Source organism: Lepidochelys kempii, chromosome 24 (assembly GCF_965140265.1).
Source record: "Lepidochelys kempii isolate rLepKem1 chromosome 24, rLepKem1.hap2, whole genome shotgun sequence".
Classification (NCBI taxonomy): Eukaryota; Metazoa; Chordata; order Testudines; family Cheloniidae; genus Lepidochelys; species Lepidochelys kempii.
The window spans coordinates 1,642,716-1,669,959 of NC_133279.1; the positions used below are offsets into that span (position 1 = coordinate 1,642,716).

Sequence of the window (27,244 nt, forward strand, 5' to 3'; positions counted from 1 at the left end):
TTCCTCTCTGGCGGGACCCCTAGGAACCAGCCTCTTTTGTTACCCCAGGAGCTGTCACCCCGGCCAAAGGTGCCCCTCACTTCCGATCCGCAGCCCCCTGCCCGCCCCCCCGGACCTGCCAGTGCCCCCACTCCCGATCCACAGCCCCCTGCTATCCCAGACCAAGCAAACCTGACCCCATTTCGCAGTTTGGGTTGAAATCAGGGGATTTACCCAGCCTGGGGCATGGACCCTGGGGATTGTGGGCAGCATTTGCATGAGCTGCTCTGGGGGGGGCGAGCAGGGACCCCCACCCCAGGCCGCTGAGGTCAGGACAAGGGGCAGATTCCTCTTCCCTTCCTCTGGGGACAGCGAGGCTCATGCCAACAGCTTTAACCTTGGGGCAGGGGGGTGGAGTTCGTGTCTGCTTCCTCAGCCCCCCCTTCTGCAGCTTTCCCCCCTTGAGGCTTCCACAGGGGAGAGGCCTCTATCTGTCTGGGGCAGGTATGGCTACAGAATATCAGGGTACCTGGCCTAGAGACACCCCCCCCTCGAGCCTGCAGGAGTCTGAACAGCTGAGGAGGGTGGGTGGGATGGGGGGCATGCACAGGGGCTAATTTGGGGATGGCCAAGGTCCGGCTGCCACGTGGCTCTGCTCATTCATGTTTCCAGTGGCAGAGAGTTCCACAGGGTGGACCCAGCCGGCAGGCCCAGTGCATATGCAGGGGCTGGGGGAGGGGGCACCTCCATGGAGCCCTAGTGATGCCCGGGCAGGGACCCGATTCGTGGGACCCAGCTCTCGTGTCTAGCAGGCTGCCGGGGAGGAGATTGTGTCCCATGGACCAGGGTGCAACCGACTGCCCAAGCCCAGCCCAGATTCAATGTGCAGGTGGGTGCCTGGAACTTGGGGGTGGCCCGATCATGTCCCTGCCTGTCCTGCTGCCACCCGTGGGCAGGCTGGGCACGGAGGGGGGGTCGCTGGGGACGCTCCAGCTCCCCTCCACCCACTGGTCCAAGGCTGGAGACTGGAGGCCAATGCGGGAGATGCAGGTGCCTGGGATGAGGCTCTGGGCTTGGCCTGTGTCCTGCCTCTGCATCCCCCTTCCCTGGGCAGCCTCGGGGGGGCCCTTAAACTGACCCCCAGGCAGACAAAACCTGCAGAACTGACGTACCCTAACCCTACCCAGCCACAGATGTGGGGTCAGAACACCCAGTGCCAGAGGGAGACACTGGGGGGCAAAGGGGGGCTCCCAGCTCCAGGGGCAAAGGGGGGGGGCACGAGAGAGCAACAAGCTTTGTTAAAAATGTTTTATTTGCCAAAAGGTATAAAAAGTACAAACCTCCCCTCCTCGGCACCTCCCACCACCCTGGTCACCTCCCTCCCCAACCCCAAGGCCCCGAGAGCAAAGGACGCCTGGCGAGTCCTTGGACACAAAGCGTCCAGGCTGCAGCCAGGGTCGGTCCCTGCCGGCCCATCTCGCAGTCGGAACAGCCCAGCCAGAGCCGGCTGCGGGGAGGCAGCGCTGTTCCCCCAAGGCCCAGCTGGGAGCTCAGCGACCAGCCCGAGGCCACCCCAAGTCACGGTGGAGCCAGGATCCGAATCCAGCTCCCTGGGGTCCCCGCCCAGCGCCCCCCACACTGTGTGACCCTGCAGCACCCAGGCAGCTCCCTTGCCCCAACACCCCAGGCCAGGAGCCTGTCCGGAGCCGAGATCCTGTGAGGGGAGAGCCGCCCCCGAGTGAGGGGAGGGGGGACGGAGGGCACCGCCCAGCAAATCCCAGGCACAGCTCCCAGCCGGCACCCATGGAGCCGCCCTGCTGGAGACAGGCATGGGGGAGCCAGGACGAGACGGCCAAGCTCCCAGCTTCCAGCCTCCTGGGGCAGAGGAGTGGGGTGTGCGCAGGAGATGGGGGGCTAGGAGGTGAAAAACATGGGGTGCAGTGGGGGCAGGGCGCAACAGGGGAAAAAATCCTTCCCTGCAGCCACCTGAGCCCTGTTTCCCCCTGTTCCCCCCCGGGGGCAGGCAGCACCCCAGAGCCCTGGCCCTGGCCAAGCAGCAGCAGGGAGCAAAGCGCCCAGGTGCGGCCAGGGGGGACTACAGCTCCCAACATGCAACGGTGCTGAGCCATGCATGCTGGGACTTGTAGTCTCCCCAGGTGACCCCCAGCCAGAGGGTGCCCGAGGCGGGAGGGGCGGGGGGGGTTATATCCGGACAGCCCCCGAGATGACGCCCTCCCAGAGCCGCGGGGTCAGGGGCACGTAGGCCTCCGAGGCGTCGTCCAGCAGGTACAGTGGGTCTGGGAGGCGCGTGGGGTCGCAGCCCTCGCTGACCAGACGCACCTTGTGCTGTTTGAAGGTCTGGGTCGTGGCCAGGTGATCCTGCCAGGGAGACGTGCATGTCAGAGCGCGGCTGGGGGCAGGGGGCATTGCTCCTGGCATGAGATGCACTGCAGGGACGGGGGGGACTGCCGGAGGCAAGAGGGGTCAGAGCTCCCGGGTGCGAGTGCCAGAGGCTGGGGGCTCCCGCTGGCTGACACCCCCCTGGCCTGGATTCCTGGGTCTTTGCTCAGGTCCTTTAAGCTGCCAGAATCCCCCCACATACAGCTTCACCCGGCCCAAGCTGCTGTGCTTGGTGCCCTGGGGGGCGGGGGGCGCTCTGGCAATTCGGGGGGGAGGGGCAGTTGCTATGTGTTGTCTGGGGCTTTAATGAGGTGACCCCTGCAGCTCCACCTGGATTTAGGATGTTTGTCACTTCCTGTCCCAAAGAGCCCTCATGCCCACCCCAGAGGCAGCCGCATCTTGCCCCAGGGGTGCCGTTTCCAAGCTTTTGACAGGGAGGCTGGTGGTGTTTGAACTCCCCCCGCCATGGTCCTGGTGCCCAGCGGGCATTACCTGCACTCTCAGGAAGCGGGGGCGGGCGTAAGGGGGCAGGAACTCCACCACGTGGCTGTACAGCCGGGCCCCATCCAGCTCACAGCCTGGCCGCAGGACAATGGCAGCCATCCCAGCCCGGCCCTCGTACCCTGGGGGAGAGAGGGAGCAGTGAACACTGGTGTGTGCGGGGGGGGAGGGGGGCAGAAGGGACAGAACCTCCCTGCCCCGACATTCTCCCACTGGGCTCCAGGAGGCAGCTGTACCCCCCCCCAGCTTCCCGTTTTCCTGGGGAGCCCCTGGCAGCAGCCTGCAGGGGAGGGGGCAGTGGGGGAAAGGGGAACCCAGCTGGGGGGGTACCTGGCACAGCGACCCCGTAGACATTGACTTCCTGCAGCGAGTCCAGCGCGGCCAGAGCCTCGGCCACCTCCGTTGTCGCCACGTTCTCACCCTTCCACCTGGGGGCAAGCGCAGCCTGAGCGGGGCAGAGCCAGAGCCCCCGACCCCGGGGACACCCCCGCTGGGGGGACTGGGAGAAGCACCTGGATCCTGCCAGGCCAGGTTCTGGGCCCACCCGGGTCAGGCCCCTGCGCACGAGGCCAAACCCAGCAGCCCCGTCAGGCCCCAGAGGGACAAACACCAGCGGCTCTGGGCCCTGCCCTCTGGGGCGCTGGGTTCGAAGGGCTCCCCAAACTGCACAGGGGGTGCGCGCACCGGGAGGGGGCTCTCTGGACAGGGTGGGGCTGGATCCTTGAGGGAGGGTCTCTGGATGGCGCAGGGGGGCTCTCTGGGGGTACCTGTAGGTGTCCCCGGTACGGTCCCGGAAATACACGAACTGGGCAGCGTCGTGGACCATGAGGTCGCCCGTGTTGAAGTAGGCGTCTCCCGCGGTGAAGACCCCGTGCAGCACCTTGTGCTCCGAGAGCTCCCTGCCGCCCGCGTAGCCCAGGAAGGGGTTCTGGGGCGTCACCGGCGCGATCAGCAGCCCCGTCTCGCCTGTGGGGGGCAGCGGTGAGCAGGGGCCTCAGCTGGCCGGTCCCCCCCTCCGGCCAGCCCCTGCCACTCACCTGGGCCGACACGCTGGCACCATCCGGCCGCGTCCCGCACCGGCGCCCCCCGCAGCACGTCGTAGCGCACCAGCTCGAAGGGGGAGAAGAGCTGAAAGGGGTGCAGAGAGTCAGAGACCCCCCCCATGCCCTGCCGGTGCCCCTCACTCCCGACCCGCAGCCCCCGCCCTGCCGGTGCCCCTCACTCCCGACCCGCAGCCCCCCGCCCTGCCGGTGCCCCTCACTCCCGACCCGCAGCCCCTGCCCAGCGATGGCCCTGCCCTGCTCACCTTGTAGAGGAAGCTGCCGCGCCCCACAGCCCCCAGGGTGCTGGTGTAGTTGAAGAAGGTGATGTTGCCCTCGGTCATGCCGTAGGTCTCCACGATGCGGATGTTGCCGAAGCGCTGCAGGAATTCCCGCCAGACGTCGGGCCGCAGCCCACTGCCCACGGCCAGGTGCAGGCTGTGATTCCGCTCCCCTTCTCTCTGGGGCGGGGGTGGGGGGCTCTGGTTCAGCGAGGGGATCGTCCCCCCCCCAGACCAGAGGTTAATGCAGGATCTTAACCTGTTCAGTAACCCTGGCTCCCAGCCCCCGCTGCTCTAACCTCTGGAGCCCACCCCCCTCCCAGAGCTGGGGACAGAACCCAGGCATCCTGGCTCCCAGCCCTGCTGCCAGCGCAGGGTCTGTTCCTGGCCCTGTCGCTACCAGGCCTCCATTTCCCCCATCTGCCCCAGTGGGCAGGAGGGTTTGTGCTCGTATGGTGCCCGCAGCTCTGGGCATCCTGCTGGCCCTGTGCTGACCAGCTGCCCCCTCCCACCCCAAGGCTGGGGCGCCTCAGGCCGTGCTCGGGGGTCAGAACCGTTAAGAAGGGGGCATCCAGGAGGGAACTGGGTACAAATCCCAGCAGGGGCCCCGATCCTTGGCACCGCGTGGTCCCCCAGCTCCTGGCGCTGACCTTGGGTTGGTTGACAAGGTAGCGACACAGCTCCCCGATGTACTGGAACACCGTCACCCCGTAGTGCTGGCAGTCGCCCCAGAACTGGCTGGCTGAGAACTTCCTCTTCAACACACATGTGGCACCTGGCAGGGAGAGCGCTGTCAGAGAACTGCCCCGGGGCCCTGGCTCACCACGGGCCAGGTACCAACCCTCCCCACTCAGGCCACGGTGACACCGGGCCAAGGCAGCGTGCCTACTGGTTAGAGCCAGGACTCCTGGGCTCTGTCTCCAGCTCTGGGAGGGGAGTGGACTCCAGTGGGGTAGGGCAGGGGGAGGGGCTGGGAACCAGGACTCCTGGGTTCTGTACCAGCCTCTCTCGATGTCCATATCCTGCCTTACTGGCGAGGAGCCCAGCGCCCTGGGACAGGCAAAGCGTCACTGTTGCCACTATGGTGATCTGCGGGGCTGGTGCCCGGCGGGTCCCAAGGCAGCCAGGGATGGACACGCTGAGCTCAGTGGCCTTGTTTCTAATGGCTGCAGCACCGTTCCCCTGGCCCAGATGGGTCCCCGCAGTCTCAGGGGCCCCCCTTCCTGCTGGAATATGGGCCTCAAAAGCTTAAGAACATCTGAGCGGCCAGACTGAGTCAGACCAATGGTCCAGCTGCCCCGTGCCCAGTCTTCCGCCAGCGGCCGGTGCCGGGCGCTTCAGAGGGACGAAGAGACCGGGCCAAGTCTTGAGTGACTCATCATCGCCTGTCACCCGGACCCAGCTTCTGGCAGTCGGAGGTTTAGGGACACCCAGAGCAGGGGGCCGCATCCCTGAACAGCCACTGATGGACATATCCTCCATGACCTTCTCATTCTTTTTTGAACCCAGTTATACTTTTGGCCTTTACAACATCCCCTGGCGATGAGTTCCACAGATTGACTGTGTGAAGAAGTATTTCCGTGTGTGTTTTAAACCCGCTGCCTGTTAATTTCTTTGGGTGACCCCTGGTTCTTGTGTTATGTGAAGGGGTAAATAACACTTCCCTAGTCACTGTCTCCAGCCCAGGCATGATTTTATAGACCTCTAGCATATCCCCCTCTTCGCCGGCTCTTTTCTGAGCTGGACAGTCCCAGGTTGACTCATCTCTGCTCAGATGGAAGCTGCTCCAGCCCCCTGAGCATGGTGTTGACCTGCTCGGCACCTTTTCCAATTCTAACGCATCTTGGTGGAGATGGGCCGACCAGACCCACAGGCCGTGTTTATGGTGTGGGTGGCCCAGGGATTTCTATAGTGGCATTGGGATATTTTCCGACTTATTTATCTGTCTCTTTCCCAACTGCTCCTAACACCGTTCGCGCCCCTGCTCAGGGAGCTACGCAGCTCCGGCACCTCTCTCCAGCGGGGGAACAGCTCATCAGACCCCCGCACCGGGTATGGACAGTTGAGATTATTTTCCCCTTGGTGCCAAGCCCCCAACCACCGCCAGGGGAAGCCCAGACCCAGACAGGTCCCCTCCTGCCCTGCTCACCGATCCCGATGCAGCCGACGATGCCCAGCAGGGAGCCCGACATGTGGTACAGGGGCAGAGCCACGTAGATCACGTCCTTGCTGGAGGCCCCCACCAGGCGGTAGAAGCCAAGGCACATGATGGACTTGTGGTGGCTGATGCGGGCAGCCTTGGGCAGCCCTGCGGTGGGGGGAGACAGGGATCACTCCATGCCCCAGGCCCCAGCCCAGGCTCCTGGCTCCCCGGTGCCCAACCCACAGGGGAGTGGGGTCAGGTCAGCGCCCCCCCAGCTGCTCCGGGTGAGTCCCCACAGATGGGCCCCCTCAAGCTGGGCATGCCCCCCGGCTTCCCACCCTGAGGGATGCCCCACACTTGTTGCTCCCCTCAGGCCCTGCTCAGCAGCTGGCCTGAGCCCCGATGGCACTGAGTGGTCTGCATTTAAACTGCCCCATCCCCCCACAGCTGCAGAGCCAGGGGCCCCGAAGCCCCCCCCCCCGCCGTCCCCATTGTTCATCCCGGCCCCACGGCCACCTGATGCCAAGGAGCTCCCCAGATGCACAGAGAAGCCAGAGCAGGGATCCCTGCATCGGGGCACGGAGCGGGCACAGACTGCCCCTGAGCCCCTGAACCGGGCCCTGCTCCTGCAACCTCAGGGCTTGGGAAGGGGCAGAGTCTGCAGGCACCAGAGAGCACCAGGCTGACCCTTTCCCACCCCCGCCCACGCGGTGGATGCCCCTCACTCTGGCCCACAGCCCCCGCCCTGCAGGGAGCCCTGGGCCTGGGGGCAGCGGTGGGGCCCCACCTGTGGTGCCCGAGGTGAAGATGTAGAGGCAGGTGTCCATCATGTCCCTGGGCGTGGATAAGTCTGGGGGCACCGGCTCTTCGGATGCTTCCTCCACCAGCTCCTGCAGGCTGGTAACCCCCGGCGGGCAGGGGCCCGGGCCCCACACCCACACCACAATGCCCAGCTCCTGCAGGGTGGGCAGCAGGGGCTCCACAGAGTCACACAGATCTGCGGGGAGGGGGAGAGCATGAGCTCCGGGGCAGGGCCATCCGTTTGCGCTGGGGTGTAGCTGCCAGACGGCCACAGCCCGGTGCCAAAGTCAGGGCCAGCTGGCGCTGCCCGAGATGGGGCCTCCTTCATCCCACCCAATGACTGGAGCAGACACCGCACAGGGCAGCAGACAATGCCCGATTCACAGGCCAGGGGCCCTGCCCCGTGGCTGGGGCGAGACCCCCGCCCTCTGCGGTGCCCCGTCGTTAAGGGGAAAGGAGAGTAATGAGCCATGGGGGGAGGGCCGGAAAATGGCAGTGACGGATGGACGGAGATGGACCCAGACGTGGGGAGGGATGGGCCGTCTCCCAAGGGCGAGGAGAGAGGCTGTGCTCGGAGCTGTATGCCAGGGACGAGGGGCTGGGCGGGCAAGGGGGACCAGAGCCCACCAGCAGGGCAAGGGGCCAGCGTGCCAGGCCAGGCCGGAGCAGGGTTAGCTCAGTGGGACAAAGGCTTCTCCCCTCTAAACTCTCCGTCCCCGCGGTCTCCGCCCCGCTGGCACGCTGCAGGCCGAAGGGCATCACTGATTTGCACCGGCTGCGGATTTGGCCCAGGCCCAGCTCAGGGCTAGATCCGGCTATTCCTGACCCGAGGGCAGTGGGTTTGGGATCCTGTCTGGCCCCAGCAATGGAGCCACGTGTTTCTCGTGAGCTCCCCAGAGTGGGTTCAGCTCCAGGCCACGCAGCGTCCGCGCCTGGCTGAGCCGTGGCAGGATTTGCCCCCGCCGGTCCCGTCCGGCCGCCTTCCCCGCCCCGCAGAGGATGCCAAATTGTCACCAATTAAATCATCATTAAAGCCCTGGAGCGGTAGCAATTACTGCGATGACTTCCAGCTCGTTAGGCAACGCCAGAAGGTGGCTCGGGCCAAGCGCCATGTTGCTGCGTTAATTACAGTTATTCAAGTTGTCGGTGTGAACCGAGCTGGGGGGGTCTGGGCTGCTCCCAGGTGGGGCAGGGCTCTGCAGAGGGGCGATACAATCGCGGAGTTAACGCGGCTCCTGGCCCAGCTCCAATGCCAGGAGGGTGCCCTGATTTCAGACCCAGATGCCAGGCGGCCCCCAGGGATACCCCCACTCTGCCTACACCGAGACCCAGCCCCACAGCAAACACCGCACGACTCTGCCCTGCCCCAGCCGGCTCATCCTAAAGCCCCACACCTGGCACGTCCTGGTTGGGCCCCCCAGGCACCGAATTCCCCTCAAAGCCAGCTCCCCTCCCCCATCCCTGCTCCCTGCACAGAGCGCCCCGCGTCACAGGGACAGGAGCACTAACGAACCCATCTGGGCTGTGGGACGCCAGCGACCCACAGCAGCCCCAGCCCCAGCCCGGCCAGCGCTCGGGACCTGCTCTGTGCTGGGCCCAGGCAGCCGTGGGTCCAAGGAGCCAGACTGCGGATCCACCCACTTGGGGCTCTCGGCTTTAAGGAAGTCAAACAACGTGGCTGGGGCTCATCTTCCTGGAAAAACTTCCTACTGCCACAGCACAGCGGCTGGCGGGGGAAGGGTGGGGCACGTGGGGGGAGGGGCACACGGGAGAACTTCCCTCAAACTTCTTTTAAAAGGTTCTTCCAGCCCAGCCTGGCGAAGAGTTTGCAGAAGTGGCATTAACGAGAGCCTGGCTCTGCCCAGGCCTGAGCAGAGCCATGGTCAAGTCCTAGGTTTATAGCAAGGCAACACGAGAGGCGTCAGCCCGGATCAGGGCCCTGTCCGGCCAGGCCGAGCTGCGGGGCCCCGGGGGAGGTTGCAGGGCCCTGTCGGGCTGGGTGCTGCTCAGACAGAGCCAGTGCCCGTCCCCCGTGGCACGGCGACTTTGCAAACATGGCACCACACAGGCCCTGGCCCTATCGAGGCAGTGCAGACACCGGGCCCCAGACCCTGGGCCCCTGCCCATGGTGACCAGTGAGGAGGTTGCCTCTGTACCCGGGGCCTTTGGGGAGCCAGGGACACATGAGAGACCTGCCTGCCCGACTGGGCAATGCCAGGAGCACCTGGCCCCGCAGGAGCTGGGGCTTTCAGAGCCATGCCAAGGAGCCACCTCAGTGCCCAGCCAGCCCAGGAGCACCTGGCCCCGCAGGAGCTTTAATGCCAAGGGTTTCACACGGGCCTTGTGGTTTCGGGGCCCAGGTAGGGAGGCTGCACAGGGAGCAGCGTTGACTCCACTTGGGAGCCCAAAGCCCCTGCCGAAAGCGCTGGCTGGAGACCCTGCCTGCTCTGCCTCTCAGCCCCAGCCCCAGCGGTGCGGGGCTCATGGGGGTCCCTGCAGAGTCACGGGCCTTGCCTGTCCCCCCTTCGGTACCAAAACCGTCTACAGCAGGAGTCAAGTGTCATGGCACTGAGAGGACCCCAGAGCACCCAGCATTCGCCCTCATTTGGGGTGAGATTTCCAAGGGCCAAGCACCCAGCCCCTGCCCGGCACCCAGCGGGTCCAGAGCACCCAGCCCCTGCCCGGCACCCAGCGGGTCCAGAGCACCCAGCCCCTGCCCGGCACCCAGCGGGCACCTGCTGGCCCCATGCTGGGCTCTCTCCAAAACCTGGCCCCAACTACGTCCCATGTTCAGGGCTCTGGGGCTGGGCGGGTGGGGAAGAGCCAGTCCAGTCCCCAGCCGGGCCACAGGGTGCAGAGGCAGCTGCCCAGGGGCCCGCAGTTGGTCACAGCAGGAAGCCTGGTCCCGTGGCAAGGGTCGGGGTGGGCAGCTTTTTGCTCCCTTGCTCCCCATAACACCCAGACTGGGCAGGGTGTCCCGTCCCCCCATGATCCTTTGGGTGAGGCTAGTTTATCAAGTGACCTCTGGGACGCCCCCCCCCGAGAACCACAATCCCCCCCTCCCCCCCCACGCCTGGTTCCTCCATCTCCCGCCTCCGTCCCCCGGGTCCCCCCCGCGCGCCCCCCGGGCTCCCCCTTACCCCCGCCGCGCGCGCCCCCCGGGCTCCCCCTTACCCCCGCCGCGCGCGCCCCCCGGGCTCCCCCTTACCCCCGCCGCGCGCGCCCCCCGGGCTCCCCCTTACCCCCCCCGGGCTCCCCCCGCACTCCCCTTTACCCCCGCCGCGCGCGCCCCCCGGGCTCCCCCTTACCCCCGCCGCGCGCGCCCCCCGGGCTCCCCCTTACCCCCGCCGCGCGCGCCCCCCGGGCTCCCCCTTACCCCCCCCGCGCTCCCCCTTACCCCCGCCGCGCGCTCCCCCTTACCCCCGCCGCGCGCCCCCCGCGCCCGCACTCACCGCGCGCCACCAGCAGCGCCCGCGCCCCGCAGCCCCGCAGACAGTGCAGCAGCGCCCCGCGGCGCAGGCCGGTGCCCAGGAAGGCGGGCACGGCCCCCAGCCGGGCCAGCCCCAGCCAGGCCCACACGAAGCCGGGCTCGTTGCCCACCAGCAGCGCCACGGTCTGGCCGGGCAGCAGGGGCCCCCCGGGGCCGCGCCAGGCGCGCAGCGCGTTCGCCACCCGCCGGCTCGCCCGCTCCGCCTGCCCGTAGCTGAAGCTCCGCGCCTCGAAGCGCAGGAAGAGCCGCTGCGGGGCCGCCCGCGCCAGGCTGGCGAAGCGCTGGGCCAGGCTGGAGCCCGCCGCGCCCCGCAGCACCCGGCGCCGGCAGCGCAGCGCCCGCAGCAGGAACCGCGCGTCCGCCCACAGGTGCGGCCAGAGCCGCCGCTGGAGCCAGAGGAGCGCGGCCGCCGCCGCCGCCGCCCCGGCCAGGTACATGCCGCCGCCGGAGCCGGAGCCGGAGCCGGGCTGGGGCTGGCCGGGCGCGGGGGCGCGCAGGGGCGGGGCAGGAGCCTGCGCGCCCCGGGAGGAGAAGGGGGCCGGGCCCCGCGCGGAGGCTGGGCGCGCCCCCGGGCGGGGGGGGGCCAGAGCAGGGCCGGGGGGGTCGCTCCAGTGGCGAGCCGGCTCCGCGCCCCGCGTTCCCGGCGGGAGCTGGCGCAGGAGATGGGCCCCGGGGCCCGGTTCCCAGCTGTGGAGCGGGGAGCTGAGAGCTCCCCAGGGCCGGGAGGCGCCTGCTTCCCCCTGGCCGGGCCGTACCCCGCCGTAGATACACGCCAGCCACGGGCCACCCCTGGCCCGGCCGGTCCCCGGGGCCAGCACAGCCCCTGCGGGGCAACCCCGGCCACTTGGCGCCCAGCTGGGCTTCCAGGGAGAACAAGAATCCAGTTTCCACACCCAGCAGAGAGGGGAGGAAAAGCCAGCGGGGTTCATGGAAACCCCGGGGCACCCACAAACCCAGTCCTCCCCGGGCAGGGCCCCGAACCCCGCTTGGCTACTGGAGTCCTGCCTGCCCCCAAGTCCTTCTCCCCAGCCTGGCTGAGACCCTCCTCTCCAACGGTCTCGCCCGCGGGCAGCGTCTCCCTCGGGTGGGTGGCAGCAGGGCCGGCTCTAGCTTTGTTGTGGCTTTTACAGTTTGCACTTTGCAGTGTTGTGGTGTTTAAAATGAAATAAAAATGAAAACCCAGCAGCAGGGAGCGCAAAATGCAGGCCTTGGCCGTGCTTCAGGGCGTCGTCTTGGGAAAACTGATTTTTAATATTTCCAATATCGTATAAAAATGCAAAAGTTTCACAGTGACCCTGTGACTGACAAAATCGTTCTGCTGTGGAAGTTATAGCACCCTCCAAAATACAATAGAAACATCCGTCTTCATCAGGTAGGGAAGATAATCTTTGGTCGGATTGTTGTTCGACTTTATCAGTTGATAAAGATAATCTTTGCTTCGAGTGGTCTTCATCAGTTGGTGAAGAATCACTTTCAAGGCATTGCTTAGAGCTTTCTCCTTGACTGTAGACTTTTAAAAAATACTTATTTGGAGTACGAGAGAGTTTTTCTAATGCTTTTTGCCGTTTCTCTCTTTGTGGCCGGTAGGCAGCTCCGGAAAGTCGTTTTCGTCCCAGCATTTGAGCCCTTTAGCCGCTGGCATCGACATGACACGGAAATTGGCACGAATGTACACACAAGCAATCGTGATTCCTGATTTAGTTGATCAAGAACCGTTAACGCTTACACATTTACGCACATTCACGTTATGAGTGACCGTGTCAAGATGTGATACGATATTTTTCATGTCATGCTCCTATTGCATTACTGGAGATGGTTTTGATCTTCCTGTATTTTTTTTTCCGTACATTGGCGGATTTTTCCAAAAAAAAGAGGGGGCGGCCAGAATGCCGCCCCTGGAAATGTGCCACCCCCAGCACGTGCCTGCTTTCCTGGGGCCTAGAGCGGGTCCTGGGCAGCAGGGCCTCCCTCTGCACCCCTTGCTCCGTTAGACCAGACGGTCCAGAGCTCTGCTCTGTACCTGCAACCAGGGTCCCCAGCATCCGTCCCTGCCAGGTACGTTCTTTGGCGGAGGCCCCTTCCATCTCTTCCTTGGCAGCTGACTCCATGGGCCAGCCAGGCTCCTGCATAAGCCACACGCCGCACCCTGGTCAGCCAGGTCGGTACTTGGCTCCCGGCTGGCGGAGCCTGTCTCAGGGCCTGGGACTTTGGCCTGACCTGCCTTTAAGCACAAGGCCCGAGCACACAATTTCCAGGGTGCACACGGGTCTCCTGCCACCTTAGCAGCACGGACACCGGGCAGTGCCTGTGGTGACCCATGTGATGCTGGCTTTCAGAGACCTTCTGGGAGGGGTCTGTCACGCCCAGACCCAGGGGATGCCTGTGTGACGATGTGACGCAGCAGGGAGGGGGGAGTGTTGACCTGGGAATGTGCCCTGGGGATGGGAGACCTGAGAGCCTGTCACCTGAGCCAGGAGGGGGAGGGGGAGGTAACACCTCTGCCCAGGAATGTGAACAGAGGCTGCAGCAGGGAACCTGCTGGGGGGGTTTAGTTTCAGTTTGGGGCTGGGGAGAGGAACACAGGGAACCCCAGGGCTGGGGTCTAAGCTCCCTGCTGCCCCAGAAGGACGTGATTGAGGGGTCCTGGTTGTACCCACAAGCTCTGTTTTGGACCGTGTTCCTGTTGTCCAATAAACCTTCTGTTTTACTGGCTGGCTGAGAGTCTCAGTGGATCCCAGGAAGAGGGGTGCAGGGCCTGGACTCCCCCACACTCCGTGACAACTGGTGGCAGCGGTGGGATCTACTGCACCCCGTGAACGGCGCTTCCTGCAGTAAGTGACTGGGGAGCAGTAAAACGAAGGGGAATTGACGGGGACCAGGCGTGCTGAAGATTCAGAGAGAGACGGTTTCGGGGGGCGGTTAACCCCTGGGAATGTGTGACCAGAGAGAAAGACTTTTGCAGTAACAGGGTCCCCCGGGGGATTGCAGCGAGCGGTCCCAGGGGCGGAGGAATCTGCAGCTCGACCCTGGCAAAGAGGTGGTGACCTCGAGAAGGACTGGCACACGAGGGGCTTTTCCTGGAAACCGTGGGAAGCTGCCCGGCCTGCGAGGGGCCAGCAGGGAGATGTACGCTAAACGCCTGAAGAGCGACCTGGTGGAGCTGTGCAGGCAGAGGGGGCTGCGCATCGGGAGGTCCACCAAGGAACAGCTGATTGCCCAGCTGGAGGAGAGGGATCGCTTGGATGACCCGATCCCTGTCCCTGAGGGAAGCCGCCCAGCGGATGCAGCGTGGACCCTGGGGCCTGACCGGGCTGGGAGGGGTCAGACTGCTGCTGAGGACATCCCGAGACCCTTCCTACCTATGTCCGGGGGAGGGGTTGGGGGAAGCCCAGCGAATACCGAGGGCACCCTGACCCCGGCACCCAGCAGGGGATCCTCCCGGCGGAGCTCCCCATCCCTGGAGCGGAGGCGGCTGGAATGGGAGAGGGAGATGAAAATGAGGGAGCTGGAGGATCATGAAAAACAACGTCAACATGAGCAGGAGGAGAAGGAGAAACAACGTCAACATGAGCGTCAGGAGAAGGAGAAACAAAGACAGCATGAACTGGAGCTGGCCAGGCTGAGGAGCAGTGGGGCCCCGGCTGCGGCTGCGGTGAGTGCGGGGGGACCCAAGACTGCAAGGAACTTTGATAAGTGCTTCCTGGCCCAGCGGAAGGAGGGGGAGGACATAGATAGCTTCCTGACGGCCTTTGAAAATGCCTGCGAGCTGCACAGGGTTGACCCTGCAGACAGGCTCCAGTTTCTCACCCCCTTACTGGACCCCAAAGCCGTGGAGGTGTACAGCCGAATGACAGGGCCGGAGGCAGGGGACTATGAACTGTTCAAACAGGCCCTGCTCCGTGAGTTTGGGCTGACCCCCGAGATGTACCGGAGAAGGTTCCGGAGTCAGCGTAAAACGCCTGAGGTCACCTACCTACAACTGGCCAACCGGATGCAGGGGTATGCCCGCAAGTGGACAGCGGGGGCCCGAGCTAAAGAGGACCTGCTTGACCTAATCGTACTGGAGCAACTGTATGATCAGTGCCCTTCCGACCTGAGGCTGTGGTTGGTGGACAAAAAGCTCGAGAACCCCCAGCACGCAGGGCAGCTGGCCGACGAGTTTGTGAACAGTCGGTCAGGGGGTAGCCGGGAGGAGCCCCAAAAGAACAGGCCCCCCCGATGCAGAGAGAGAGTCACCACGGGACCTCCCAGCGGGGAAATAGGGAGAACCCCCTCCCAAGGGGAACGCCTGGCGTCGGGCCCCTCCGACCCGCTCGAGGGGACCAACGTGACCTGAGCTGCTATCACTGTGGCCAGAAAGGCCACGTACGGTCCCAGTGCCCCGGGCTCAGGGACAAACTGAGCAGACCCAACCTACCCAGGGTTAACTGGGTAGGGACCCAGCTGGACGAGGGGCAGACAACCCAGGAAAGGGGGCCTACCAGTTTACCACCTGCCCTGGTGGGAAGAGTACCCCAGGCCAGCTCCACCAGAGGGCTGGAGGCTCTGGACTCAGGGTGCTCAGTTTACAGGGTGGGCGTGGGGCTGTCCCTCCGGAGAGAGTGCCTTGTTCCCCTGGAGGTGGATGGGAGGAAGGTCAATGGATACTGGGATACGGGCGCGGAGGTGACGCTGGCCCGGCCCGAGGTGGTGGCCCCAGATCGGGTGGTGCCCAACACCTATCTGACCCTGACAGGGGTGGGCGGGACCCCATTTAAGGTGCCCGTGGCAAGGGTACACCTGAAATGGGGGGCCAAGGAGGGCCCCAAGGATGTGGGGGTACACCACCATTTGCCCACTGAAGTTTTGATGGGGGGAGACCTAGAGGACTGGCCAAGCAAGCCCCAGGCCGCCCTGGTTGTGACGCGTAGCCAGAGCCGGCGAGGGGCACTGCGCCCTGACCTCGGGGAGGGTATCACACCGGAGGCGCAGGACCCTACCCTGGTGGGGAGGGAGGGCCGAGGGGCACGGCTCAGAGAGGCGGAGGCCTCAGACCTGGCCAGCGAGAGGGAACTGGGCCCCGTCCCTGCCCCAGCCGCTGAGTTCCAGGCCGAGTTGAGGAAAGATCCCTCCTTGCGGAAGCTCAGGGACCTGGCCGACCTTGGTGTGGTACGGACCATGAGGAGAGGCTGCCAGGAGAGGTTCCTGTGGGAGAAGGGGTTCCTGTACCGAGAATGGGCTCCCACAAGGGAAGTAGAGTCCTGTGGGATCAGGAGGCAGCTGGGGGTCCCCCAGAAGTATCGCCGCAGGCTCCTGTACCTGGCCCATGACATCCCCCTCGCAGGGCACCAGGGAATCCGGCGCACCCGGCAGAGGTTGCTACAGAACTTTTACTGGCCTGGGGTCTTTACCACGGTCCGGCAGTACTGCCGATCCTGTGACCCCTGTCAGAGGGTGGGGAAGGCCCGGGACAAGGGGAAAGCGGCTTTGAGACCTTTGCCCATCATAGAGGAGCCTTTCCAGAAGGTGGCCATGGACATCGTGGGGCCTCTCAGCAGGACGACCCGGTCGGGGAAGAAATACATTCTGGTGGTGGTAGATTTTGCCACCCGCTACCCCGAGGCAGTGCCCTTAGCTTCCATTGAAGCAGACACCGTGGCCGATGCGCTCCTGACCATTTTCAGCCGAGTGGGGTTCCCCAAGGAAGTCTTGACAGACCAAGGCTCCAACTTCATGTCGGCCCTGCTCCGGTGCTTGTGGGAGAAATGTGGGGTCCGGCACGACTGGGCCTCAGCGTATCACCCCCAGTCCAATGGGCTGGTGGAGAGGTTTAACGGGACGCTAAAGATGATGCTGAAAACCTTTATGAACCAGCACCCGCAGGACTGGGACAAGTACTTACCTCACCTGCTGTTCGCGTACAGGGAGGTGCCCCAGGAGTCTACCGGATTTTCGCCTTTCGAACTGTTATATGGCAGGAGGGTGAGGGGCCCCCTGGACCTGATGAGAGACGAATGGGAGGGGAAGGCCACTCCCGATGGAGAGTCAGTGGTGGAGTATGTCCTGATCTTCCGAGAGAGACTGGCTGAACTCATGGGCCTGGCCAGGGAGAATCTGGCCAGAGCCCAGAGGAAGCAGAAGGTCTGGTATGACCGCACGGCACGGGCCCGTGCCTACGCCACCGGGGATCAGGTGATGGTTCTCATCCCAGTGAGAAAGAACAAACTACAGGCCGCCTGGGAGGGCCCTTTCAAGGTCGTCAAGCAGCTCAATGAGGTAAACTATGTGGTGGAGCTGTCGAACCGGGCGCACCACCGCCGGGTGTACCATGTGAATATGATGAAGCCATATTATGCCAGGGGGAATGTGGTGTTGGCCGTGTGTGGACAGTGGGAAGAGCAGGGAGATGACCCTTTAGTAGATCTATTCCCTGGGACCAGAGCTGGTTCCCCCCTGGAAACAATTCCCCTCTCGGATCAGCTAACCCCTGCCCAGCAAGCTGAGGTCAGGGAGGTGCTGCATCCGTACCGACAGCTGTTTTCCAACCAGCCTGGACGCACTAATCTGACTGTCCACCGGGTGCAGACCGGGTCGCACCCGCCGATAAGATGCTCCCCCTTACGAGTCACAGGGAAAACTGCTCAGGACCTGGAAAGAGAGGTCCGGGACATGCTGGCTTTGGGGGTGATCCAGCCATCGGCCAGCCCTTGGGCCTCGCCAGTGGTGCTGGTCCCCAAAAAGGACGGGTCGGTCCGGTTCTGTGTGGACTATCGGAAGCTCAATGCCATCACTGTATCTGATGCCTACCCCATGCCCAGGCCGGACGAGCTCCTAGACAAGCTGGGAGGAGCTCGGTACCTTACCACCATGGACCTTACAAAGGGCTACTGGCAAGTGCCACTGGATGCAGATGCCCGACTGAAATCGGCCTTTATCACCCCTCTGGGGCTCTATGAGTTCCTGACCCTGCCTTTCGGCCTCAAGGGAGCGCCGGCCACCTTCCAGCGCCTAGTGGACCAGCTCCTGAGGGGGATGGAGAGTTTTGCTGTGGCGTATATTGATGACATCTGTGTCTTTAGCCAGACCTGGGAGGACCACGTGTCCCAGGTTAGACAAGTGCTGGACCGACTCCAGGGGGCTGGGCTGACTGTAAAAGCGGAGAAGTGCAAGGTGGGGATGGCTGAAGTATCTTACCTGGGCCATCGGGTGGGGAGCGGCCGCCTAAAGCTGGAACCAGCCAAGGTGGAGGTGATCAGAGACTGGCCCGCTCCCCACACCAAAAAGCAGGTCCAAGCCTTTATTGGGATGGCAGGATACTACCGAAGATTTGTGCCCCACTTTAGCGCCATCGCCACCCCCATCACGGAGCTATGCAAGAAGGGGAAGCCAGACAAGGTGGTCTGGACCGAGCAGTGCCAGGTGGCTTTCCGGGCGCTGAAGAAGGCTCTGGTCAGTGGCCCAGTTCTGGCAAACCCAGACTTTGACAAGCCCTTTGTGGTGTTCACTGACGCCTCAGACACGGGACTGGGGGCGGTGTTAATGCAGGAGGATGAAAAGGGGGAGAGACACCCCATCGTGTACCTGAGCAAGAAGTTGCTACCCCGGGAGCAACACTACGCGGCCATCGAGAAGGAGTGCCTGGCCATGGTGTGGGCCCTCAAGAAACTAGAGCCCTATCTCTTCGGGCGACACTTCACCGTCTACACCGACCACTCTCCCCTGACCTGGCTGCACCAGATGAAAGGAGCCAACGCCAAACTCCTGAGATGGAGCCTGCTCCTGCAGGATTACGACATGGACGTGGTCCACGTGAAGGGAAGTGCCAACCTGATAGCGGATGCGCTGTCCCGGAGAGGGGGCCCCGAACTTCCCCAGGTCACTGGTCAGCGTGACCCCGCTCAGTTCAGTCTCGAAGGGGGGAGAGATGTGACGATGTGACGCAGCAGGGAGGGGGGAGTGTTGACCTGGGAATGTGCCCTGGGGATGGGAGACCTGAGAACCTGTCACCTGAGCCAGGAGGGGGAGGGGGAGGTAACACCTCTGCCCAGGAATGTGAACAGAGGCTGCAGCAGGGAACCTGCTGGGGGGGTTTAGTTTCAGTTTGGGGCTGGGGAGAGGAACACAGGGAACCCCAGGGCTGGGGTCTAAGCTCCCTGCTGCCCCAGAAGGACGTGATTGAGGGGTCCTGGTTGTACCCACAAGCTCTGTTTTGGACCGTGTTCCTGTTGTCCAATAAACCTTCTGTTTTACTGGCTGGCTGAGAGTCTCAGTGGATCCCAGGAAGAGGGGTGCAGGGCCTGGACTCCCCCACACTCCGTGACAGCCTGTAACCCCTCTGCGCCCTGTACCCTCTGCCCATGGGCACTAGGAGCCCTTGGGAGACAGGGGCTCGCTCAGCCCAGCTCCCTGGGCAGGTACTAAACACAGGGAAGATGGGGAAGGACTTGGCTACTGTGGAGATGGGGCCACACCAGACCTTCCCCTCCTCTGTCCAGGCCCCAGCAAGATCCTTGTATTTAACCTGCCCCCAATTGCTTTAGCGTCCCTCTGTGCTTGGCCTGGGCAGAGGTTTGCCACGGCATGGACAGGAAGGGATGTGGTGCCCTGATTCTGGTGCCAACGTGAGGAGAAGAGCACCCACGTCCCCTGCGGAGCTGGAGCTGGCAGGGCCCAGGTACCAGCCGTGCTGCACTGGGTTGGCTGCAACAAGGAAACTTTGGGCAAAGCTGTTGCCCCATCTTGCCCTGGCCCGAGAGGTGGGGCTGGGCCCGGCCCCGCTGCAGGGAGGGGGCTGGTCTGGGCCCCGTACAGGGCCCTGCACTGTGAAGAAGTCCTGGATCCCCATTTTTGGCCCAGTGCTAGAGGACTCTGGGAGGAGCCAAACCCAGCAGGGCGCAGGGCTACAGACAGCGGGTAGCACAGGCCTGCCCTGGAGGAGGGCACAGCGGGAGCTGGGGGCACGTGGGAGTCCGGCTGTCGGACAGCCAGGGGAACCAACCCTGCGGAAGAGGCGGTGCAAAGCCCAAGCGCATGGTCTGAGCAGGGGGAGGCGGCCCCAGCCCGGGCCTGCAGAGGGACAGAGCTGCCCCGGGGAGCAGCGCTCCGGCTGTAAACTGGGCAGACCCAGGGGCCCTGCATCTGACGGCTGAGCTCCCCAGGGCTGGGACCGTCTTGCACTGTGCGGGTAGCGTCAGGGGCCCTTATCTCACCCTGGCTCTGGGCTGTTTTCCTGCCAGCATCGAGCTAGGCCCAGCAAGATGCTGGCAACACAGCCAGGCTGAGGGGATAGTTCCATGCACCCCCTGCAGCGGAGGCTGGGCTGACCTGAACCCTGGCCCCATCACTGCCCCACTCTGGGCCGCCCCATGCACAGCCTGAGCTGGGAGCAAACAGCCCTTGCATCCTTGCCAGCTCCTCGGCCAGCCCCAAGCCCAGCCCTGTGAGTCAGCGGAAAGCAGGGAACTTTTCCCCAGCTCACGCCCAGCCGGCCTGGGGGCTGCATTCGGCTCAGGGGCAAAGCGCAGGGCTCCCACAGCTTTTCCTAAGGGGAGCCACATGAGAAATCTCTGGCTGGCTGCAGCGAGCTGCCCATGCCTGGCTCGTGCCAGGGGACGCGGATCTGCCTCGTGGATTGGGGTGGCCAAGCAGCCCCTGTGCAAACCAGAGGAGTAACCGCGAGGGCATGGTGCCAGGCGGGATTAACTATAGCAAGGTCCCCCCCCCCCCCCAGCCACCCTCTGCCCCGGGTTGGGCGGTGCACCCGCATTCTGCCTGCTGATGCATCTCTACGCCTCTCCTCCCCCAGTCGGTTTCAAGCAGCTTTTGCAGTCTCCCCCCAAGGCAGGCGCTGTGCAAACGGCCATGGCCGCCCCCTCGTCCCTGCCCTCGGTCTGCCCGGGTCTAGGCTCCTGTCCACTGAAGCTCTGATTCCCAGATGGACTTTTCAGGGAGGAGGGGGCTGGGGAGGTGAAAAACGCCTTTGCCTTTCTGCGGGGGGCCGACAAGCCACAGCTCGCTCCCCCGGGCAGGCATTCGGAGCAGGGCTGAGCAGGAGAAGGCGGCGCGGGGGTTTTCCTGCCGCATTCCCAACATCTGCTGCTCGAAGGAGAAACACACGAGTGGCGGGCGCCAGGAGGTCTGTGGCTTGGAGCTGAAACCAGACGAAGTAGGGGAAAGGTTAGGCGGCTTCCACAGCTGGAAACATGCGAGCAGCCCACGCTGGAGCAGTTCGGGCTGCCAGGGAGCCTGGGCCGAGCCCTGATGTCAGGGCAACAGCTGCGAGCGGGGCTGCAGCGGGCCGCACAGGCCCAAGAACCTCCCCAGCACAGGCCAGTTGTGTTCCCTCCCTGCCCCACAGCCCAGAGTCTCCTCGTACCCAGGCCTCCCACTGCCCCGCTTCCCCACATGGCCCGGGCAGTCCCTGCCCAGCCTGCCCCAGGAAGGGGCTGGCTTGTCCTGAGCAGGGAGTTTGGCAGGTTCTTCCCCTTGGCAGCTGGGCAGCGGCCCTGGAAGGGAGGCAGGGAGAAATGGCACATGCGCGGCGTGACGGCTGGGCTAACAGGGCTACGGTCAGCGGCCCGAGGGATGGGCCGGGGGCACCACAGGGGCCTGCCACGTCTAAACCCACCACGCAGCAAGGAAGTGGCAATACTCACAGGCCGAGTCCCACGCGGCGCAGTGCCCACCGAGGGCCTCTGCCCTGGCACCATTCGACCCCGTGCGCTGCAGGAGCGGCTTGTCTCCTGGGCCGGCCAAAGCCGGGCAGCAGCGTCCTGGGGCTAGAGCAGGACACCGGGAGCCAGGACTTCTGGGTTCTCTCCCCGGCTCTGGGAGAGGAATGGGGTCCAGTGGTTAGTGCAAGGGGCTGGGAGCCAGGATGACTGTTTTGTTCCCAGCTCTGGCCTGGCCTCTCTGCGGGACCTTGGGCAAGTCTCCTCAAGCTGCCTGGGCCTCCGTGGGTTTCCCGGCGAGGACAATACTCGCCTGTGTCCCACGGGCTGGGTCTGCAACGCAGCAGGAAGGGGCTCGGGGGCCAGCTGCTCTGCAGGGGAGGCACTGGCTGACCATGGGGGCCAAAGCTCGGGGGGTGTGGCCCAGAAAAGAGCCATTCACTTGAACGCACGGCCAATGGGGTCTCCCCAGGCCCACTCAGAGGCAGACGATGCCTGTCCCTGTGCCAGCCACTCTGCCTTGCCCACAGGCACAAACCATCAGGCAAGACGGGCACTTTGTACAAAACATTTGACAGTTTTATTGTAGTTTTAAAAACACTTTAAAAGGTGAAACTCTCTGGGGAAAGAGCTTTGAATCACCAGCCTCGCGTCCTGGCCACCTGCCTGTGAACAGTGCTGCCGAGCAGGTGTCTTCGGCACCGGTGCAGCCCGTTCGCATTGGGTCTGTGCTCTGCTCCTTCTCCCAGCTTGGGGGGCCTGGCTCGCAGGGAAGAGATTGGGGGGCAGTGGCTGCTCATGGGGTTTGGCTCTTTTTGGACTCCCAGCCCCAGCTCGTCCCACTAGCAGCGAATGGGCTCTGGGTGCTGGTCTCTGCCCCCCTGGCTGTGCTTTCCTGGGCAGTGCCCGCTCCGGGGCAGAAGCTAAAGGCTGCAGCAGGGCCCAGGCTCTGAATTGTGGTGAAAATCACAGGTGGGAACTAACCCAGCATGGCCAGGGAACGGTGGCAGGTGCCCCAGGCCGTTGGCTGCCATGGCACAGGTGAGCCTGGGGTTCCCTGCTGGTTTGCTAGGCCATCCTCTCCTGGAAGCATCTCGGAGCAGCAATCTAGTTCTCACTATTTATTTACACTTCTTATATGAAAATAGGAGACCTTTGCTCTGCAGCCTGTCTGGCTTCCTGTCCAGCCCCCGGCACGCAGGGGCCTGGCACGCCTGCTGCTGGAATCACCCTGGCTGCCCCCTCTTGGGGACTCAGGGCCGTGCCCCTCGGCCTGGCGCCCAGAGGCCACGCAGAGGGGCGCTCGCTCCAGCCGGTCACCCCACAATTCCGTCAGAAAGGGACTGAAGTCACGCCTGGTGGGGCTGGGCTGGCAGCGTCGTGCTGCCAGCGGGAGGCTGCAGTCACGTGGTGGGTGCAGCCAGAGACACACAGCGGGCGCCTCGCTTGCTCCCAGCCTGAGGACGGCTTTGCCCAGCTGCTCCACAACCACCAGGGGCGGCTGCTGCTGCTGCTTTGCAGGAACTTCCAGAGCCGCTGCTGCCACTTGCCACAGTGGGCCAGGGTGGAGCTGGGCACGGGGCCACGCCCCTCAGTCACTGTCCGAGCCCACGGCGGACGAGCCTTTCCGTTTCCGTTTGGTGGGTTTCGGCTTGGTGTCCTCTTCCTCCTGAAAGGGAGAGCAGGGGGCAGCCGTCACGGGCACTGCCGGGCGGGCAGAGGGGGAGGGACCGGTGGGGGTGGGGACGGCAGGGCCCGGTTGGGGGCTGACGGCAGTCATGGACACTGCTGGGTGGGCAGAGGGGCAAGGCCTGGTGGGGGTGACCCTCCGTGGGTGCTGCCGGTGAGGCTGGGGTCAGTGGGATCCTTGCCCCATTGAGCAGGGCTGTGGCAGAGCCCTGGGGCCACGATGGCTGTGTCCAGCAGCAGCCCCCGGAGCTGGCATGGCTGACGGCAGTACCCACCTGTCCCCACCAGAGGAAGAAGGTACAGGGGAGCAGGAGCCCCCTATCCAGGGGAAGGAGCCAGGGAAAGCACAGGAACCCCACTGAGCGCGCTGCAGCCCTGCCCTGGAGCCCAGTGGGGCGAGGGCTGCTGGACGTGCCCAGCCGCCCCTCGCTCCATGGCCGGGACCCCGCGTGGTGCCGTGCCCCAGCTCTCCAGAGGGCCCCTTGGGGCGGCACTCACCGAGGCGCTGCTGGAGGCAGACTCCTCCTCGTTGTTGGCTGGCTGGGCGGCGTTCTTCCGGCTGCGGGGGCTGGACAACGCGGCCTTCCGGCGGCTCTTCGGGGGCTTGCTGGAGGAGTCCTCGTACTCTTCTGCCAGGGAGAAGAGGTCGCTGAACCTGGACCGAGAGCAAGCAGGGTGGGGTCAGGCTCTGGGCACCCCCAGCCCCACCCCAGAGCTCGACAGAGCAATTCAGGTCCCCTTAGCAGCACTAGCTCCCCAGCTCTGCTCCCTCCTGGCCCGTCACTCCCTCGTGCTGCCCCAGCTCTCTGGACACCCCGCGTCACCCCCGCTTGCCCCGGGTGACAGGCTGCGTGAAGCCCAGTGCGTAGCCCTGGACTCTAGGGACAGCGCAAAGCCCTGGGTCCTGAGGCTGGGAGAGCACAAGGGGAACCGGCTAGCAAGGCCGGGGCCCAGCCCATGTCTCTGGGCCAAGCAGAAGTAGCAGCTCGGGGACTCTCCCCGCCCCCCACCTCCAGGCCCAGAGCCAGCGGCACAGCCCCAGGCCCCATAGCAACACACGGGGCACATGCAGGCTGGTTCCTGCCTGGCTGCACGAGGGGGCCTGGGCTGGAACACACAGCTTGAGTTTATTGCTGAAGCTTGCGACTGGGTGCACTCCCAGCACGCCCCACTGAGCCACCCTGCTTTGCACCCGGGGGCAGCGAGCGGGTCGATGACGGGGCTGCACTCACTTCATCTTGTGGGCTTCGTCGCAGCTGGCCTGGACATGCTGCAGCGCCTGCAGGATCGGCGTTTGGCTGAAAACTGGAAGGCAGGGAGAGGAAAGGCCAGTCAGAGCCCTACCCTACCAGCCCCACTGCTGGCCAGTGGCATGGAGCAAGCCCTTCTGCCTGGCTGAGTCTGGAGGGCTGTCCCTCCAGCACTGACCGATGGTTGGGTCCCACCCGCCAGGCTCCGTCCCATCTCTGTACCTTGGCTCCCCATGTGTACAGGGCTGGGTAACTATGTGGAGGAGGAAGGGGCCAAGCCCCACGGCGCAGAATCCCAGCCCAGTGGGTGAAGGAAGCGCTCTTGTCCCAGGAGGCAGCACCAGAGGCCAGAGCCTGGATGTCCCTCCCAGTTTCTGCTGACCCGAGCCAGGCTGGAGCCAGCGATTCCATGGGGGGAGAAGGGGAGGGCAGTGCCCCTCCAGCCATGGTGCTAAGAAAGGAAACCCTGCAGCATCGCTGCCCATCACCCTGCAGTGGATCAGGGCTCCAGCAATGCGTCTGTACGGCACAGAGCACCACAGGGTCCCGGACCCTGACGGCCTCACCCCATCCCAGGCACTCAGGAGCAACCATGCTGCCAACCTGTCGCCTGCCCCCTATCTCCCAGCTCCGCCCGCCGGTGGCCAGGCAGCCCCTCCCGCCGGGCGCGGAGAAGAGCCCTGGCCCGGCCCACATACAGTTCTGTTTGGTGTTGGTCAGGTTGAGCCGGAGGTTGTCCAGGTGCTCCAGGATCTGCTCCAGCGTCAGCTGGGCCAGTTTGCTACTTGAGCTGCGCAAGCTGAGGACAGGGCAAGGGAGGCAGAGTTAGTCCCTGGGGGGCCCCAGAGCCACCCACTGTCCCAGAGTGCTCAGGGTGCCGTGGGGATCCCCCCTCTGCCCAGCGCTTGTAGCTGGGGCCTCTCCCTCGCCAGGGCAGGCCATGTCAGAGCAAGGCCCTGCCCCACCCTCTTGGGGGACACCAGGTTGTTCCCTGCTCACTCAGATACCAGGGCGTTGCAGAAGCCCCAAGGCAGGGGTGGGGGAGAAGGCAGGCTCAGCACCTGGCATGAGACCGAGCCCAGGGCTTGGTCTGTGAAGCTGGGGCACCTGGAGGCTCTTCTGATCCCCAGGGGCTGCTCGATGCCAGGCCACTGCACCCCAGCAAACATGGAACTAATCCTGCCCCGGGGCTCAGTCTCAGCCCCTCCTGGCGCTGCAGCAGGGACCTGGGGTCCCGGGCCAAACCTCCCTGGCAGCACCCCTGTGCTCAGAGCCAGGCTGCGGGGCATGCGGTTTCCCTTGCAGTGCCAGCACGCTGGTTTCACAGCCGCAGGGAGCAGCTGGCTGGCGAGCTCGCTAGCTGGGATTAGAACGGCCAATTTATTGGGCCCGGAAAAAATAATGAAAAGAGCCCTGGTGATCACCTATCAAACGCTGCTAATTAACGAGGGGAAATGGAACTGAACGGATGGAGCTGGAGATTTCCACAGGAACCGCTCCTCGGGCAGGGGAGAATGGAGGGGAGGTAGCGGGGGCCATACAGCGCCTAGCCCAGCGGGTCCCTGAGCGGGTGGCCTGGAGCCTCTGCGGTACAGACACTGAACAAGGCACGACAAGGGGAGAGAGCTGTGAAACTGGGAGCTTGTCTCTCTCCTCCCAGGAGCACAAGCACCATGCCTCGGCCACGCAGCCAGACTCCCCGAGCAGCGCTGCCCGGCACCAGCCCAGGGACCGTGCCCCGCACTGCAGGGAGCGGGTCCAGAGACTCGGAGCTGCGCCCCGCGGCAGTGCCTCTTTAGGACACTAGATGTCCCTTCTGCACCCGCAGAGCCCTGGGAGGACAGCGGAGGGCACTGTTCTCCCCCAACAGAGACACCCCCAAACCGCCTCGTCAGGAGCTGGCCTGCGGGTGGGGGTCGGCTCTGGGGAGCAGGACTGGACAAGAGGCCATTTGCCCGTTTCCCTGGCCCAGGCACGGTATTTCCAGCTGATCTGGTGGCTGTTTGGGGGCTTTCTGCAAGCTCTCAGGCCTGCTCTCAGCACTCGTGGTGTCGGAGGGGCCGAGGACTGAATGGAACCCATCTCCCCTCGAGTGGGTCCCTCCAGAACCAGAGTGGAGTGGCTGGGGCAGGGCTGGGCCCCCTGCAGGTGCTGCCTGCAGCCTTTCTATTAGCCAGGCCCTTTCTCCAGCGCTGGTGCTTGGGGGACGGGAATCCCAAGAGCTCTTTGCCCGGGATAGAGAATGGAGCTTTTGCCAGGCATTTCCAAACTCTGCCCCTGCCCGAATGGGAAAGGCCAGGCTGGGTCCAGACCCCATGCCCAGCTCAGTGGGGTTGCAAGACACGGCAGTGACACATGTCCGTTACACACGCATGAACCATGGCCCCTTCTGCCGCCCTGGGAGAGACTGTGCAGGAAGGGAAACACCAGCACTCAGCAGATCCAGCCGGCAAGCCCAGCGCGCGCCAGACATGGGGCATGGGAGAGGCAGCTGCAGGGCCTGGCGCCTGTGAAAACAAGCAGGGCTCCGTTCCACCCCCTGCATTCTGTGGGGAGTGTGGTCCTGCAGCAACCTGGGGACGGTGGCTGCGTGCAGGCTGCTGCCAATGCAGACGAGCCTCGTCCCTTCCTCACTCAGATGTGCTGGGAGTATTTCACAGGATTCCCTCCTCAGACTGGGTTCTAATTGCAGAGCATCCCTCTAGAGCACCCCCCCTACACCTCAGCCCTGACATGCCTCCCCCCGCCCCAGCACCAGACCTGGACCCCAACAAGCCCAGATACTCCCAGCCCCACCTATGCACCTCAGCCCTGACCTGCAGCACCCCGGGACAGTCCAGTTTCAGGCACAGAATTAATCTCCACCATGCGGTTGTTTTTGGCCACAACAAATATTCTCAAAGGACCGAGATCAACCAGCTCATTTCACTCGTGCCTGCACTAGGCAGCCTGAACCATGGTGTCCAGTAGTGACAGCCTGGTGCGTCCACTCCCTGCAGCAGTGCCAGGCCCCCGGCCCCC

The 27,244-nt window shown here is 64.5% G+C and overlaps 3 protein-coding genes across 3 annotated transcripts in view; all 3 read right to left on the minus strand.

Moving 5' to 3' along the window:
- UBAP2L (ubiquitin associated protein 2 like) overlaps positions 1 to 20,451 on the minus strand; it is a 397,837-nt gene extending 377,386 nt beyond the window's left edge. Inside the window, exon 1 of the mRNA XM_073323130.1 lies at positions 20,441 to 20,451. The gene's annotated coding sequence lies outside the window, so the exon portion shown is untranslated. The remainder of the gene's footprint in view (positions 1 to 20,440) is intronic.
- On the minus strand, positions 2,090 to 11,085 carry SLC27A3 (solute carrier family 27 member 3). Its single transcript, XM_073323046.1, has 10 exons — positions 10,598 to 11,085; positions 7,132 to 7,341; positions 6,351 to 6,509; positions 4,852 to 4,976; positions 4,187 to 4,381; positions 3,918 to 4,008; positions 3,648 to 3,846; positions 3,211 to 3,308; positions 2,872 to 3,002; positions 2,090 to 2,358 (listed from the first exon to the last, which is right to left on the minus strand). Exons 1-10 carry the CDS (start codon positions 11,070 to 11,072, stop codon positions 2,182 to 2,184), a joined length of 1,860 nt encoding a protein of 619 aa, XP_073179147.1. The 5' UTR covers positions 11,073 to 11,085; the 3' UTR covers positions 2,090 to 2,181.
- Positions 20,452 to 21,840: 1,389 nt separating the features above from the next.
- INTS3 (integrator complex subunit 3) overlaps positions 21,841 to 27,244 on the minus strand; it is a 51,120-nt gene continuing 45,716 nt past the window's right edge. The window contains exons 24-27 of the mRNA XM_073323475.1: positions 24,922 to 25,022; positions 24,206 to 24,278; positions 23,472 to 23,628; positions 21,841 to 22,953 (exon numbers count right to left, since the gene is read on the minus strand). Of these exons, the coding sequence (XP_073179576.1) occupies positions 22,876 to 22,953; positions 23,472 to 23,628; positions 24,206 to 24,278; positions 24,922 to 25,022 (409 nt within the window). The 3' untranslated portion in view covers positions 21,841 to 22,875. The remainder of the gene's footprint in view (positions 22,954 to 23,471; positions 23,629 to 24,205; positions 24,279 to 24,921; positions 25,023 to 27,244) is intronic.